This window comes from Geotrypetes seraphini, chromosome 15 (assembly GCF_902459505.1).
Source record: "Geotrypetes seraphini chromosome 15, aGeoSer1.1, whole genome shotgun sequence".
Taxonomy (NCBI): domain Eukaryota; kingdom Metazoa; phylum Chordata; class Amphibia; order Gymnophiona; family Dermophiidae; genus Geotrypetes; species Geotrypetes seraphini.
In genome coordinates, this window is record NC_047098.1 from 65,122,035 (window position 1) to 65,140,341 (window position 18,307).

Below are 18,307 nucleotides of genomic sequence, written 5' to 3' on the forward strand. Positions count from 1 at the left end.
ATAGGTGAGACAGAAATCTGACGGATCGAAAGGGACACAAGAGGGAAGGAATTGAAAGAAAGTAACAGGCTGCAAACTCAAGTGTATGTACATGAATGCAAGGAGCCTAAGGAATAAGATGGGGGAACTGGAAGCTATGGCACAAAAATAATGTTGACATCATTGACATCACGGAAATATGGTGAAATGAGGAAAATGTCTGGGACACTGTGCTACCAGGATACAAGCTATACCACAGAGACAGAGTGGGTCAACAAAGAGGAAATTGAGTCTACCGGAGAGAATACACCGTAAAACGAAAAATAAGGTAGAGTCTCTATGGGCCAAAATTCCGGGAACAAATGGAACAGAAACGAAGATCGGCATCTACTACCGACCCCCAGGGGAGTCCGAAGAAAATGATGGAGAAATGACGGATGAGATTAAATGCAACTGCAAGGGAGGCAACGCAGTTATCATGGATGACTTCAATTATCCGGAGATAGACTGGAACCTAGGCACCTCCAGCTGCAGTAGGGAGACCAAGTTCCTGGATGCTGTAGGCGATTGCTTCCTGGAACAACTTGTCAAGGAAAATACGAGAGGAAATGCATCTACACTAGCACCCGTTAATGTAACGGGCTAAAACACTAGTTATGTATATTAGTGTTAGACCCCTAGTATGTGTCAAGTTAGGATAAAAACTTGTACTGGAATTATGGCAAATCCAGTGCAAATCGTAACCTGTTAACTGTATACTATGTATGTCTTACCTGTAACCCGTTCTGAGCTCTTCGGGGACAACAGGATAGAAAACAAATTAAATAAATAAAAATAGGCCTGTTATTTATGTGGCCTATTTTAACTGCTGAATTTCCATGCCATTTAATTGCTAGCCACTAACTGTGGGAGATAACTGGTTATCTACTGCTGAATATCCATGGTCAAATGCTAAAACGCTTTTTAACTGGCTAGGAGCCATTGCTAACCAGTTAAATAGTTTTGAATATCAGCCAGTTATTTTTAATTGTTTATTTTATTAAATCATCTTTTACTAAGGTTATTTGTGTGTCCAAAGTTTTAAGGAATCAAGCTGCATTTTTGTTCTCCATTTTCCCTACCTTTTTAAGGCCTGACTTACACTGAGTTTAGTACTTTAATTTCATTAAAAAAAAATCTCTGCAAATTTACTTTAGAATACTTCTTATGTAAATGGATTCTGATGATTAGATTAGTGTTCTTGCTCACTTTTTTATTATCTACTTAATGGAGTTTAAAGAAAATGTTTGGTTTCCATAGAAACCTGGATTTATTTACTCAATTACTTTATTGAACTAAATTCTAATGCATTATGTTGCATCAGGATTAATTTTTCCATAATATCATCTCTTTTAAACTTTCTTTTTATTTGTGCTAATCTTTGAATGTACAAAGTATTTAACCCTCAACAATTTTAGCATAATATATTAGTCTCCCTTAACATAGAAACATGATGGCAGATAAAGGCCAAATGGCCCAACCAGTTTGTCCATCCACAGCATCCACTATCTTCTCCTCTCCCTAAGAGATCCCACATATCTGTCACACACTTGCTTGAATTCAGACACAGTCTTTGTCTCCACCATCTCTACCGGGAGACTATTCCACATATCTACCACCCTTCCTGTAAGAAAATATTTCCTTAGATAACTCCTGAGCCTATCACCTCTTAACATCATCCTATGCCTCTCATTTTCATATGAGAGACTCACCTCATGCACATTTATGCTACATAGGTATTTAAATGTCTCTATCATATCTCCCCTTTCCTGTGTTTCCTCCAAAGTATGCATATTGAGATCTTTTGTCCCAGTATACCTTATGACGAAGACCACTAACCATTTTCGTAACTGTCAGTTTTGTTAGTGGCCCCCCCCCCCCCCCAATGTATGGTGGTAGGGGTTAAGTGAAAGGCGTACTGACAAACGCTGGTCCCAGATTCAGTTCCCTTACTGAAGACTCACCAGGAAGTAGAATCAAAGAGGCAAAGCCAGAGGTGATTGCATAAAGAATATATTATAGAAATAGTCTTACAGAAAAGCAATATTCTGAAGCATTACAATAATTAAGCATTACAATTAAGCAGAGAGCAAAGCAGTTTCCCTGCCTTACAGAGTTCAGAGGAAAAGAGAGACATAGAAGCTTGCAGTTCTAGGGAGAGCCAGAGAGAGAAAGAAAGAAAGAACAAGAGAGCCAAGAGCCCAGAGATAGATAGATTGATAGATAGATGTGTTTTGCAAAGAGCAGGCTTTTATACCTTGGAATCTTATTCTGAATATAGAAAATATTGTATGTCCCAGTATCTTTCTGTTTAGAATTTGTAAACTGTTTGAAACAATGGTTAATTTAATTGCTAAGGAGGGTGTGATACTTGCAAGCTTGGAAGATGGGATTAGGTCTCTGGCTTCTTTGTTTCTTGATCTGTGCACCTGGACCCATTGTCCTAAGCACCCTCTTAATCAGACATTAACACTTTTTAGCTAGTAATGATTCAATCAGGGATACTTGAAACATTTTCCCTGCCCTCAGGGTCTATCTGCATTCCCATGCCAGAGTCAGATTGATATAATTTCCCAAAGGCCTTCGCTGACATAAGTAATGCCAACTAAAAATGCTGAATGGTAGCGATAGCTAGGCTGACAAGGACATCCAGATTTAGCCAGCCAGAGGCCATTAAATCACTGTATCATCCCGTTTTTTGTTAAATCTTCATCCAAAAATATGCCCATTTTAAGCACAGGTTATAAATCCGAAATACGGTAGATGTCTTTATGCCTATACAAAATAGACTATAAGAACCAGCCCCAATAGTGAACAAATGCCAAAGTCTAAATTATAAACTGTTCCAAGAAAAGATGCAAATATGTGCATAAATTTGACTTGTGAATGCACGTATTTTAGAAAACACACATATTGCAAGCTCCACTGCCTGTGTGCAAGATATCCCCCAAAGATCACTTCCATGCACAAATATTTTATGTGCAGATCCAATCATACAATTTTAAAAAGCCTCAAAATTTTGTGTTATTGTCTGCTCTTTGTAATTAAGGATGCTGTATTTAATTTAATTTCTACGATTGTGCTCCTGTGTGACTACTTTTTTTATAAGCTGTTTAACTTTTTATTTTCTTTGATAATTAGGTTTACTATTTTGATGTCTCTAATGATAAGGGGTCTGACAAATTGAAAATCATAAATATAGTTAACATGCTTATGATTAGAATTTGAAGAGAATGCAGTAATAGACAATACTGGCGATTTTCATAATATTGTTTGTTCCCCCCTCATCCTAGGAACGGGGATGCCTCTTATGAAATCATGCAACTGGACTTTGAGATGGAGAATTTCACTAGCCAGTCTGTGACTCGACGCATCATGTGGCATATCGACTACCGTGGAAGAAATCCACCACCTGATCTTGAGAAAGTGGTGACAGAACTGACAGTCATCCAAAAAGACATTCGGGCCATAGTACCCTTGGCTATGGTGAGTATCTTGGGGCTTGCATCAGGAGCTGGCAGGAGGGAGTGGGCATCCTTCCTGCTGGGGATGTTGGGAGGTGTCAACACGTGGGAGTGGAAATCCCTCCTGCTGCGGACAGTGTGGGAGGGTTCAGGGGTGGTAGTGGGAGAGAGTGGGCATCCCTCCTGCTGGCTGACTTGCGGTGGAGATCGGGGGTTCCCTGCCGCTGCCGCTCAGCTGATTGTGGAAGAGAGATTCCATTGCCATGATCAGCTCAGCGGCAACGTAATTCTCTAACAGCATCTGTGATGGGGTGGTGATTCTGTATAGGACGCCCGTGTGCATTCTCAAAAGCCGCTTAGGTGGCTGCTGAGACCAGGCGTCCTATACAGAATCAGGCCCTGAGTGTATGAAGTGAATGTTGTTAGAGCTCCAATAGATGAAAGTTTGTATGAAAATATGTGTATGGGTAACATTCAAATAGAATTATGTTATAGAAAATATATGGTTTGTTGTTTTAACCTTTAGAATAGTGTAATGGAATTAACTAGTAGGAGCCTCTGACCTTTGCTGACCTTTAGGTTATCTATTGAATGCAAGGACTGGACTTCAGTATCTTTTTTTCTGTCCTTGAGATTTGGTTATTACTTTACACAATAATACATTAAGTTAGGTATTGGAAAACTTTGAAACCTATTTAGTCTGGCTAGGTGACTCTTGACCCTGGCTTCTTGAAACCTGAATCTTCTGTATTCCATTTTGGTGAAATAGTGAAAGAATGGAAAAGGTATCCTTAAAGCTAGATTTTAAAATATATATTTTCCCTAATTTAAGAATATTTTTCTCTCAAACTGTTCTTTTCTCTCTTAGCGTGAGTAATATTTTCTCATGTCTTTAGCTTAGATTGTGCTGTTAAACCTGAAACGTCTGCTTTGAGAACTTTCTATCTCTACAAATATAAAGTGTTATTTGTGGAGTTTTAATTATGGAAATAACTGCAGCTATTATTAATTGGCATTTTTAATACAGATTGAATAAAAAATTAATTTTAATTGAAAATGTATAAATTTGTATGAGTTATTAATTTGGAGCAACCATGTTGGGTGGGGACGCTGTATCTCGCACTCACTATCCAGGCACCATCATTGTGAAGTGGTTAGGACAGCCGGTACGATTGAACTGGGCGGGAGCATCTCCTGCCTGGTTAGATCAGTTTGAATATCAAACCATAGTTCTCTTTGGTGCTGGTTCATAGCTAACTGTGCTAGTGTTCTATCTAGCTATGATCAAATATCAAGATTATTTAGAGTTAGGTTGCTAATTTGGGGCTCCTTTTGTGAGTGTAGTAGGGCTTCTTACCTTGGGCTGGTGAGCTAAATGATCCGATGCTCATAAATTCCTATGAGCATTAAAGCATTTACCTTGCCGGCCCGTGGTAAAAAGCTGTACCGTGGTTTAGTAAAGCCAGCGTTTATATTCAAAAGTCTATGCTAGGAATGATAAAGAAGGGGATCACGAACAGATCAGAGAAGGTTATCATGCCGCTGTTCCAGGCCCTGGTGCGCCCTTACCTGGAGTACTGCATCCAGCACTGGTCGCCGTAAATGAAGAAGGATACAGTAATATTCGAAAGGGTCCAGACAAGAGCGACTAAAATGGTTAAGGGGCTGGAGGAGTTGCCGTACAGTGAGTGATTAGAGAAACTGGGTCCCTTCTCCCTTGAAAAGAGGAGACTGAGAGGGGACATGATCAAAACATTCAAAATACTGAAGGGAATAGACTTAGTAGATAAAGACAGACTGTTCACACTCTCCAAGGTAGGGATAACGAGAGGGCACTCTCTAAAGTTGAAAGGAGATAGATTCCGTACAAACATAAGGAAGTTCTTCTTCATCCAGAGAGTAGTAGAGAACTGGAACACTCTTCCGGAGTCTGTTATAGGGGAAACACCCTCCAGGGATTCAAGACAAAGTTGGACAGGTTCCTGCTGAACCGGAACGTAAACAGATAGGGTTGGTCTCAGTTGGAGCACTGGTCTTTGACCTAGGGGCCGCCGCGTGAGCAGACTGCTGGGCACAATGGACCACTGGTCTGACTCAGCAGCAGCAATTCTTATGTTCTTATGTTGAGTTAATTCTTTCCTGAATGGTATGACTAGAAGCATAGGGAGAAGAATAGCTAGTAGGAAAAAGGATGCATTGATGCCCCTGTATAAGACTCTGGTGAGACCTCATTTGGAATATTATGTACAATTCTGGAGACAACACCTTCAAAAAGATATAAACAGGATGGAGTCAGTCCAGAGGAAGGCTACTAAAATGGTCAGTGGTCTTCATAATAAGGCATATGAAAACAGACTTAAAGATCTTAATATGTATACAATGGAGGAAAGGCAGGAGAGGGGAAATATGATAGAGGCGTTTAAATGCTTACATGGCATAAATACACACGAGGTGAGTCTCTTTCATTTGATAGGAAGCTCAGGAAATAAGAGGGCATAGGATGAAGTTAAGAGGCTCTGGAGTAATCCAAAGAAATTATTTTTTACAGAAAGGGTGGTAGATGCGTCGAATAGTCTCCTGGCAGAGGTGGTGGAGACAAAGACTATGTCTAAATTCAAAAAAGTGTGGGATAGGCACATGGGATCTGTTAGGGAGAGGAGGAGATAATGGATGCTGTGGATGGGCAGATAGGAGGAGTCATTTGACATTTATCTGCCTTCATATTTCTATGTTTCTATGAGAATCTACTCAGTTGTAAATTCTTATGCAGAACAGTGAAGTAATCAGCGATACTAATAGTGGAATGTGCGTCTTTTGCAGAATACTTTCTCAATGTGGATCTCGTGCCTATCTTTAAGCACCAGCATTCACGCTTCCCAAAACCTAGTGTAAATACTTGCACACAAGTAATGGCAGTTGGGCGCATAAAAGACCTTATTTTATAACTTTGAGCCAAGCTTCTATTAACATCCCTGACCGTCCCAGCCCCTCCAATGGCTATACTATCTTCTGAGTACCGTGTGCATGTAATAGAATAGGGCAAAGGGCAGATCCATGCTTAAACCTAAATGAGTGCCAATTAAACCAATTATTGACTGTTTAATGACTCATTAGCTAGTTTGTATATGGATCTGGGATCTGCACTCAGATTATGGCTCCCAACCTATAGAATCTGCCCCTTCTGTGTTGAAACAACCTGCCTGAATCAGTTCCCCAGACTCCATCTCTGGTGGTATTCCAATCCAGGCTCAATGCCCACTTTTTCGAAGCTGTGTTTAGGTCCCCTAACCCTTCCAACTTGTAATATACTTTATCTGTTTCTCATTCCTTCTGTAGCCCCTGCCCTGTCTACTTCTTAATCCCTTTGTAGGTCCCTTCATGACCACCATATATTGAGCCACTTTGTCCTGTGTGTCTATCATAATTTAGATTGTAAGCTCTTTTGAGCAGGGACCATCTCTTGTGTGTTTAATGTACAGTGCTGTGTGCATCTGGTAGTGCTATAGAAATAATAAGTAGTAGTAGTAGAATCCAAGGGACGCTATATATTTTCTTATATAAGTTTTTCAATGTGAACATTTCCATACACAGGTCCGATTTCTTTGGAGCATAGGAAGAGCCATTGAGTGTGATAGCACCTCTCCTGTTCCCATCCTTCCAGAAACACTGTGTTGAGGAGTATATGACTTTGCTGTTAACAATACAATTACATCAGAACAGTTCAACCTTTCTATCTCCCTGAAGCAAAACGTAAACCTTGTAAAATGTACATCATTCTTGGTGATGCTGGTAAAAAAGAAATTGATTTCTTTTGCACATTCTCAAGTGCAACAGATATTCCCCCTTGCAATATTCATCATGGTGTTTTGCTTTAGGAGCCTTTTTGTATTATGATGTGCAAGTCTTGTAAAAAAAAAAAAAAAAAAGGAAATAATACGATAAAACACTCTGTTTAAATTCTTCCTGACTGGTTACCTTAAACCTGCTGGTCTTGCATTACTGTGGGAACAGAAGAAAAAAAAATAACACAGCATAATTTTACAAGTTTATTAAAGTTTATTAGGATTTGATATACCGCTTATCAAGGTTATCTAAGCGGTTTTACAATCAGGTACTCAAGCATTTTCCCTCTCTGTCCCGGTGGGGTCACAATCTAGCTAACGTACGTTACCAAAATGATAACATCCTAATTTTAGAGGACATGTCTGGGTGCCCAGACAGACTTCCCAAAACCTGCAGTTTCGGCTTTGGAAAGCCCCGCCACATCTGAAGGGCCTCTGACATCACATACATGAGGCGAGGTTGTGTGGGGGCAGGGCAGGGGTTGGAACAGGGCAAAGTTTGGGACAAAACTGGGTGGGGCCATGTGTCCGAAATTTTTTAGTTTCAAATATGGTAACCCTATCCTAACTCATAGTGGAAAGATACACTAACATAAGAATATCTCATTCATTTGTGATGTAGGGGGCATTTTCAATATGACATCTAAATCCGAGTTTAAGGAATGGAAAAGGTTAAAAAGGACGAAAACTGGAATAAGCACAAACAACATCAACGCAGGTGCCATAAGGCGGTAAAAGGGGCCAAAAGAGACTACGAGGAAAAAATAGCCAAGGAGGCGAAAAACTTCAAGCAGTTCTTTCGATACATTAAGGGGAAACGACCCGCGAAGGAAGCGGTGGGTCCACTGGATGACCATGGAATAAAGGAAGTGCTAAAGGAAGATAAAGAAATCGCCAACAAACTGAACACATTTTTTTATGTCTGTATTTACTGAAAAGGATATACGCAACATATCGGAACTCCATTTATAGAATCACTCTTCATATGTGCAGGACCATGGAAAATCCTCCTCTAGGTGTACTTTGAGTGAATTAGTAAATGTCTTGTTTGAAAATTGGCCTGATTGAATTCAACAGACAAATTAAAGGCAAAATTTCTGCAGCCTTAAGAAAGGGAGGCAAAGCAGGAAAAAAAGGAAGGAAAACAAATCCAAATGCATATTTCTTCCAAATAAATATATTTCAAAATCCCTAATGTTTAACTGGTCAATTGATTTGGGGCCCAATATTCATAATAACATAAGAATAGCCTTATTGGATCAGCCCAATGGTCCATCAAACCCAGTAGCCCGTTCTCACTGTGGCCAATCCAGGTAACTAGTACCTGACCAAAACCCAAGGAGTAGCAATATTCCATGCTACCGATACAGGGCAAGCAGTGGCTTCCCCCATGTCTTTCTCAATAACAGACTATGAATTTTCCTCCGGGAACTTGTCCAAACCTTTCTTAAAACCAGCTACACTATCTGCTCTTACCACAACCTCTGGCAATGCATTCTAGAGCTTATTCAAAAGGGTTCCACTGTGCAAAAGAGACTCCTGGCCAATTCTGAATATTCAGCAGCACTTAACTAGATAGTGTAAGGTTTGTTGGTCAGGTCCCCCTCAAGGTGAGGTGGTAGGGGGTTACGTGAGAGGCGCCCTTACAAACGCCAGGTCCCAGGTTCAATTCCCTCACCGAAGATTCACCAGGAGTAGAATCAAATAAGAAGCACAGCCAGAGGTGATGGCATAAAGAATATATTATAGAAATAGTTTTACAGAAAAGCAATATTCATAAGCATTACAATTAAGCTTTACAATTAGGGAGAGAGAAAAGCAGTTTCCCTGCCTTACAGATTTCAGAGGAAAAGAGACATAGAAGCCTGAAGTTCCAGGGAGATCCAGAGAGAGATTGAGAAAGGGGGAAGGGGTGATGGTCTAAGCTTCGGGTTCCATAGATAGACAGAGAGATAGACAGAGAAAGAGATAGAAGTGTATTGCAGAGAGGAGGCTTTTATAGCTTGGAATCTTATTCTGAATACAGAAACTATTGTATTTCCCAGTATCTTTCTGTTTATAATTTGTAAACTGTTTGAAACTATGGTTAGTTTAATTGATAAGGAGGGTGTGATACTTGCAGGCATGGTAGATGGGATTAGTCTCTGGCTTCGAGCACAGAATTCTGCATCAACATTCCAGAGTCAGATTGATATAATTTCCCATAGGCCTTTGCTGACATTAGTTATGCCAACTGAAAATGCTGATTGCTAGCAATAGCTATGCTGACAGATAGTGCTTCTCATCGTCAGTGCACTAAATGGACAGTGCTGGGGCAGTGCAGGACAGAGCTTGGGCTGAACCAGCACCTAACTGACTGGTGATATTCAGACTCTGCGGATCCTAATGCTTTTTCCAACTATCAAGCTTGTAATCTCTCTGGGAATGCCCAGGCCAATTATTTTGTAAACCGCCTAGAACTGAAAAGCATTGGCGCAATGGAAGACACCAATGTAATATAATGTAATGTAAGTAAGGGCTGGATTCTGGATAGGATAGGTGCCCTTAGCAAGGTTATCAAGCGACACCTAATTTTGGAATCCATGCGTAACTTTTTTTTAATCGACTTAATTAGTGTGGTAATTGCCCCTTCCCCTAGTTATACCCCTTTTCAAATTTGCGCATTAGAACTGACATGTTCCTTTTATAGAACTGTGCTCGCAGAGTTCAACGCATAACATTTTATTAGTCTAATTAGTGTCAATTACAAGGCATTGTGCGCACCAATTTGCATGCCCCACATAAGGCGCCTGCACAGATCATGATGAACTTTTACACTGGGTGAAAAATAATTTACCAAAACCCCAGATCTGCACCTCAGAAGGTTATGAAGAGTTTCCGTGTAAATTTTACAGCAAAACAGGTGTGATATACTTCCGCTAGATGCAGCCCTCTAAGATTTATTCCAGTGTGTTTTGAATTAATTGAAGTTTGTGAGAGGATGAGAAGAATAGCAGTTAAACATGGCAAGTCAGAACCTGTATAATCCTGGAAAAAAGCCAACCGAGTGTTAGCTATTCAATTACAGTAACAAAAAAGCATCCTAAAGACTAATTAAAGTGGAAGATCAAAAAGTGAAGGTAATATCTCTAGAGGTAGATAAGAATGCAGAAGCATTCAAAGAATTATCGGGAATTTTTCGCTGGGAACTACAGAACACAGATGAAAAAAAAAAAAGTGGAGGACTTTGAAATAGATTAATGTTTAAGAAATGTGACATAAAATCAAGCAAGGGTATTGATAGGACTAATTAATTTAAATGAACTAGCAACCATAATTGAATATGTAAAATATGGTAACTACCGGAGCCATTTTAGATGTATTAGAGAATTTTATGAAGTTTGAAATCAAATTAACCCCTTAGATATGTTGAATTACAGATTGACGTGAAGCACAGATATGCTATTAAGTTATTTCTTAGCATATTTTATAATAAATAAGAGAAAATAGTTTTTCACTCATCTTCAGATTCTAATTCTATATCCCCTTCTTTTACAAAAGCGTAGCGCAGTTTTTAGCGCCAGCAGCGGCAGTTACGGCTCGAAAGCTCTTAGGAATTCTAGGAGCGTCAGAGCTATTACCACCAGGGCTGGCGCTAGAAACTGCGCTACGCTTTTGTAAAAGGGGAGGTATATGATGCCTAAAAAATTGGAGCTTAGTATAAAAGGCACTCGCCATATATAGAGTCACATTTCGCTCCTGTAAGCGTGACTGACATTTTGGTGTACCCATTTAGGTCAATGAAGACAAAGCCTAAATATCTGTGCATAAGTTGGCGCAGATCAGGCGTATTCTATAACAGTGCGCCTACCTTTTTGGAATGCTAACGAACCACCCCTGAACCATCCTCTCCTGAGATTTGCAGACCAGTTTATAGAGTGTGCTTAGAAAGTTGTATGTGTAACTTCTAAATAGTGCCTATTAGCATCAATTCTTAGGCATTAATTGCCAATTATCAGCACTGATTAACTTGTTAATAAGTTAAGTTTGAATGCACAACTTGGGTTGCACTATATAGAATCCGAGCCTCAATGTGTAGAGAAGCTCTGAACTTGTTGCTGGAAGATGTAGCATCCATCAGTCTGCAAGGGTGGAGGTGCAGTCAGGCACAGAGTGTTATTGGCAGCCGAAAGATCAGCATTGCAGAGGCATTTCCATGATTTTGGTGTGAATTTCATATTGATGGCCATCTTGGATTTTTAGCTATCTTTTTTTCAAAAGCTCCCTGATTCTCCAAAACTGCAATTTTTGCCTTAAATGTTGTTAGGATGGAGGAGGAGTGTGTGGCGCAGTGGTTGGATCTACAGCCTCAGTACCCTAGGGTTGTGGGTTCAAACCCCACGCTGCTCCTTGTGACCCTGGGCAAGTCATTCAGTCCTCCATTGCCCCAGGTACGTTAGATAGATTGTGAGGCCACCGGGACAGATAGGGAAAATGCACTTGAGTACCTGATTGTAAAAACCGCTTAGATAACCTTGATAGGCGGTATATAAAATCCTAATAAACTTGAACTTGATGGAGTTCTTAGACTCTCCTAATGTGAATTCTTGCTAGGATTGCGGAAATTAGGCACTTCAGGAGCATTTCTTGCACCATGTATCATTTGGTGCAGTCTGGAGGGGCAGCAGCACAGCCTCTCCCCTGGTCAAGCAGGTGACAAAACGCTCGGCTAACTTGGTGAGGTGGCCTTCTTTATTTTGGGGGCTCAGCATGGCTGATAGTTCCATGTGCACAACTGCAGTCCCTCCACAATCTATGAAACGCATGGTTAAGTCAGCAAAGGGTGACTATGCGCTCCAGGAGCTAGAGACTTTCTCAGAGTTTCAGAAATAATTGTGAAAGAAAAAAATTCAAAGCAGACGTTCTTCCCCTGCGCAGTCCTGCTCCACATACACTGCATCTCTCAGTAGAATTTCTTCTTTGTGCATGTCCTTGGCTCAGTTAGCCGCTGTTCCTGATCCTTATACTGCTGATCCCTTATTTTACAGGTGCAGCGCTTCCAAGGACGGGGGATCAGAGACTGTATTTTGGCTCTTCAGATTCTTCAGGGGCTCTAGGACATGGGGATGATCCCTCGGGTCTGTGCTTATTTCAGTTTGTGGCTTTGTCGGATCTTATTTCTGAGTTTTTGCAGGAATTACATTTGGTCACTCAGCCAGTTCTGTCCTCTTCTTCCTCCTAGCTTTATGGTATGCACTCACAATCTTCCACCTTTCCCTGGCACCCTGAAATGGACATTTTAATATCAGAGCAATGTGACTATTCTGAATGTGCTCTTATGTTAGCGAGGGCCATGTACCCTCTGGCACTGGAGTTGCCCACAGGTTCTGGATCAGCCTAGAGTGGATAATTTGGTTATGTAACAGCCTAAAACAAGAAAAGGACCTAACAAAAAGAATGATAAAATAATGAAGAAGTCATTATAGTTTACAGTACTCCCCCGATATTCGCAGGGGTTCCATTCCAGGAACCCTCGCGAATGCTGAAAAACCGCAAATATGGTTTTTAGTGGGGGAGATAGGAGCGGGCAGCCAGAGAGGCAGGAGAGGACAGCTGGAGCACTGGTGAGTGAAGGAAATCACTTGCGGTATGCTCTGACTGCCTCTTCCTGTACTAAAGTCGGGCCTTACCAATCAGGAGCTGCGTGTCAAAGCGGTCGGAGCATACTGCGAGTGATTTCCTTCACTGGCCAGCGCTCCAGCTGCCCTCTCCTGCCTCTCCGGCTGCCCTCTCCTACCCGGTCATTCATGGTCAGAAAATACCATGAATCACGGACCGCGAATTCGCGGGGGAGCACTGTATATATTACAAGCAACATAAACAAATTAACATACATAAAGAGCAAATTTTGATGGGAAAATATATATGGCAAATGTGTGTAAAAGGAAAAACAGCGCTACCTAAAGCTTGTTATTAATCCCAAATCTTCCAAGTCATTTGGTTATCCAATATCAGCTGATGTTTTGCTTAATGAAAAATTTATAAAATTGTGTGATTTGCTGTGAGTTACTTAAAAAAAATAAAATTTAAAAAACAAAAGAACAAAAAAATGAATGATAAATATTGAAAAATGTGTTAAAATTGAACAGAATTAAAAATAAAATAATAGAAAATAGAAAAGGTGAAATGAATAGTTATCTGACTCAAAAAAGAGAGAAATTAAGATTATGAAAAGAGAATAAAAAGGGAAAGAAAAGAAAGGAAAATAAATGAAGCAAGGATAGGATAATTTAAAAAACAAAAGAAGGAAAGAAATAAAGAAAAAAACAAAGAAAAACAGTAGGATGAAAAAGAGAAGGAAAAAACTCAAAATATGAAAACAGAAAAAAGAAGGAAAAGAGAAATGAGAAAAGAAGAAATTGAAAAAAGGGAAAAAGAAGAAAAGTGAAAAAAAAAAAAAGAAAAGAGGGGAAGAATAATTGAAGGAACGGGGTGGGGATGGGTGGAACTGGGTGGGTCTGGGGACAGGTCCAGGGGTCCAGATTTTCCAAACGGAAAATCTGGTAACCCTATGTAAATTTCAACATGTATATTCATGTCATTGTTATGCTCAATGCTAGGTACTATCCAGCCAATAATCAGCCGATGGAGATCATTGCTGACTAGATTACTCTCTGTTATTTAATATCGGGTCATGTCTGAGCACCTGTATCAAATTTGGGAGCTAAATATGATGGGGATAGTTGCCAGAGCCTATACAGGTTCTGGCTGATATTCTGCTGGGATCCACATAAGACAGTTATGCAGCCTCAGGTGAATATTGACTGGGGCTTGCATAATTAATTTTTAACTGGAAAGTGTCCCACAAAATCACCTCTAATTCTTCCTACCTCCCCCAGCCCACAAGAATTCAAAGTTCAACTTCCCGTCCCTAGAACAAGCTCCCTCCCCTCCGAGGTCTAGGTAGCCCCCCATCCCTCAGCCTACCTGTATCCCTGGTGCTCCCGGGGGAGGATCTTAAGGGTATGAGTCAAAAGATACGACTAAAGTTATATCTCTCTGATATCAAGAAGGGAATTAAATCATATGCATGAACATTTTACTCTGATTTCTCTTTCTCTTCAATATCTCTCCATCAAAATATAAAATGAGGGTTGAAGAAGTGAACAGCTAATGGCGAAAAATATTTGGAAGAGCAGTAATTATTCATCATAAAACAAAAGAATACATACTTAGGAATCTGCCAAATAAAATTTTAACAGTATACTGAGGAAACATATCAAAATATCCTTGTAGCTTGGATACAGGATACAGTAAATTTGGCTGAGTTTCAGGCTGAACAGATGGAATACAACTATAACTTGAGGTAGTTTCCATTTATACCAGATTTTAATAATGTATGCAAATTAGAAGTATCTCTGGAGACTAAGCCAACCCTGAAGGTATATCAAATATTAAGCAAAAACATAAGTTTTTTTAAAGACTTAATGCAGGTTTTAAAAATATTTGAACACGGCTAATTCCTTTGAATAAATGCATGAAGCACTTAGATTTAAAATCTAAGGGGTTGATATGCAAAGCAATTTTAAAAATCCAGGAGCAGTTCCTGGCTGATCAAATTACTTATATAGGGCTAAACAGGCATAATCAGCTGCATTTAACCAGATAATGACATTGAATACACCTAGTTAGTGCCTATGGGACTCATCATCAAAAATGTCCATAAAGCATCTTAAATTGACACTGGGTTGTCTTAATCGCCAGGACATCCAAGTGCTGATAATCGAAACCGCCTTTCTGGACATCTTACGAGATGTCCTAGCCTCTGTGCATCCAGAGCTTGAGATGGGCATGGTGGAGGCATGTAAAAGGTAGGTTTTGGGCGTGCTTAAGGGAGGGTTAGACTTGGATGTCTTGCAGTGATAATCGAACATTTTGCAAGATGTCCTGGACGGAACTTAGACATTCAGAGCTAGACCTGTTTAGAAGCATCTAAGTGTCACAAAGGTGCCCAAACTGACCAGATTAGCACTGCATGCATCAAGAGAAGACACCCCCACATTCCCCCCATCCCCGTGCTCACTGACCCCCTTCCACCACATAAAAATGAGAACAAAAAGGTACATACCTGGCTCTAGAACAGCAGTATCTGGTATGGGGAAGCCTGGTAGAGCATCAGGTGTGTAGAGTTACCTGGTGGGTGGGCTAGTGAACCATAGAGAGCAGGACCCAGGCCCTTAAGCCACTCTAACCACATCATCTATGGTATTAAGTATGAGCCCATCAAACCCACCCAAGCCCTGCTCTACTGCCATGTAGGTGCTACCTGCAGCCATAAGGGCTTTTTGGGTGCTACACAGATGGGTATAGTAGGTTTTGTGGAAGTTTGCAGGGGTTCACCATAAATTAAAAGGGGGTAATGGTAAGATATGCATCTGATACCTTTATGTGAAGTTCACTGCAGTGCCCTCTAAGGTGCCACACTGCTCTGTTGGATGTTTATGTGGCCAATCCATTACTATGCTGGCCCCTTCCACATCCAAATGGTCTGGATTAGGATGTTTTTTGTATTGGAAAATGGCCCCCCAAAAATTGGATTTCCTACAGGCCAAGATGTCCAAATAGGCCATTTAACAACTGAATGCCTCCAAAACAGAACTCCTTTGGATCTGCAAAAAGCATTGCTCCTGCATCCGCCCCTCTCTATTCTGGGAATTGACCACCATAACTGCAAAGGACCAAGCATGCAGCTTAGGAATGCTCCTTGACTCCAACCTATTGCTTTCCAATCATATGCTGGTATCTAGAAATGGTCCAGCATTGAATATCTGAACATAAAGCCGATGACAGCCAAACATTTGCTGACTACCACTGGTTGAATATCTACCTCTGAAATGTTTTCAGAAATTCACACTTGAGAGACATTATATAAGGCAATATTCTGATTGTAACTCTCTTTTCCTTCTTGTTCTTAGAAAAGGAATAGTAACATTTTTCTTTAAAATTGTAATCTACTATGACATATTTGTCCCCATCCTTATCTATTGTTGATTTCTAAACCTCAATCTTTAATGTTAAATTCTCTCATCTCTAAACCTTGAGTCATTCACATAAAACCTCTAGCTGTGAGCTGCACTGATTCCATGTAGAGAATTGTGAAATATAAGAAGTGCTTCTATAAATAGTATTTTATACATAAAAGCATTTATGCAATTACCCCTACACAGATTACAACCCCTCAGACCTAAACCATAGGCTCCTAGGGAGGCAGCACTTAGTGCATGTCAATCTTAATCTTCCCTGAAGCTTAAGTTCTCGTTCTATCACTTTAAATATTACTAAGTGCGATTACAGAAACAGATTTTTTAAAAAAGGAAAAAATAAGAAAAGGGAGAACGAGAGGGCACTCTCTAAAGTTGAAAGGGAATAGATTCCGTACAAACGTAAGGAAGTTCTTCTTCACCCAAAGAGTGGTAGAAAACTGGAACACTCTTTCAGAGTCTGTTATAGGGGAAAACACCCTCCAGGGATTCAAGACAAAGTTGGACAAGTTCCTGCTAAACTGGAACATACGCATGTGAGACTGGACTCATTTAGAGCACTGGTCTTTGACCTGGGGGCGCCGCATGAGTGGACTGCTGGGCACGATGGACCACTGGTCTGATCCAGCAGCGGCAATTCTTATGTTCTTATATAATGGGGGAAGGGGGAAGCCAGAAATGTCTGACAATGGGAGAGGGATGAAATGGTGCATAGGGATGGAGGAGAGGGAGATGGTGGACAGTTGCAAGCCTGGAAGATGTGCATGCGTGAGATGGCCTCTTGGGTGTCATGGGGTTTCTCTGAAAGTGACACGGGCAGTAATGGGTGGAGATAAGACAGTAATGGGTGCGGTCTGGAAGAGATAAGAAGAAATGCTTTTTATGGATAGATGGGAATAGGGGAGAAGAAAGAGGGAGGAGTTGGTACGCATGTATAGATGGGAAGAGAAGGCATGTAAAAATAGATTTTGAGAAGAAAGCAGAAAAATGGAAGAAAGTTGAATGTTAAAAATTAATGCTAAAGATGGATGTATTTCCTTCTGATATCACGGGGGTATTACTAGTAAAAACTAGGGAAAGTCAGAAATTGCTTTAGTCAAAAATGTGAACTGACTTTGCTGTTACAATAGTAACCTATCTATGGTGTGATCAAGATTTTTCCAGGTTACTCAGAGGCATGAAACTCTACAAGGTCCCCAAACCCTTCATAAAGTTAAGTTATTATTTTATAACTTACCCAGTTTCAGTGATGTTAACTTAATACTATTCATGAAGAAAAGAAAGCCATGACACATTGAAGCATTGAAAAATTGTGATACATTCTTTATTTATCTGTATCCTAGCTTGAAGTGTGATCTTTATTGAAACAGTTACAATGATAGGAAAGTGAACTCTGTTCTATTCTTGGGAGGGTATACCCCTTCCTTGTAGAGTTTCATGCCTCTGAGTAACTTGGAAAAATCTTGATCACACCATAGATAGGTTACTATTGTAACAGCAAAGTCAGTTCACATTTTTGACTGAAAGATGGATGTATGGCAGAAAGTGAAGGAGAGAAAAACAGCAAATGGATAAGGTGGCTCTGGATACACAGTTAAGAGCACAGACAGAAGGAAGTCCAGCCAGAGACTGGGAAAGTTGGTTTGAAAACCAAAATCACCAGGCAACAAAGGTAGGGGAAATGATTTTATTTTTAATTTAGTGATTAAATTGTGCCATTTTTGAGAATTTATATCTGCTGTCTATATTTTGCACTTTTCAGGAAGAAATGCATTTATTTCTATTTCTCTGGGGTTGTACTGCATGCAGAGTCTTGAATCTTAGGGTTTAGTTTGTGGTCCCGTATTTGCATAGGAGTTATCTGTGTTCTGGTAGGAATGAATGTTGAGAAGCATACGTACAGTGTGCTTTGTGTAGTTTAATTTTGTGGTTAACATTATGTATTGTTAATAAGATTATTGTG

General features: G+C 40.2%; 1 protein-coding gene and 1 long non-coding RNA gene across 5 annotated transcripts in view; one reads left to right on the forward strand and one right to left on the reverse strand.

Annotated features, from left to right (window-relative positions):
• TMEM132E (transmembrane protein 132E) overlaps nucleotides 1-18,307 on the forward strand; it is a 714,010-nt gene that overhangs the window by 638,198 nt on the left and 57,505 nt on the right. For all 3 annotated transcript variants that reach the window (XM_033921532.1, XM_033921531.1, XM_033921533.1), the window contains one exon: nucleotides 3,312-3,504. In XM_033921532.1, coding sequence (XP_033777423.1) covers nucleotides 3,312-3,504 — 193 coding nt within the window. The remainder of the gene's footprint in view (nucleotides 1-3,311; nucleotides 3,505-18,307) is intronic.
• The window catches only part of LOC117348903, a 304,186-nt gene that overhangs the window by 28,786 nt on the left and 257,093 nt on the right, over nucleotides 1-18,307 (reverse strand). The window lies entirely within an intron of this gene.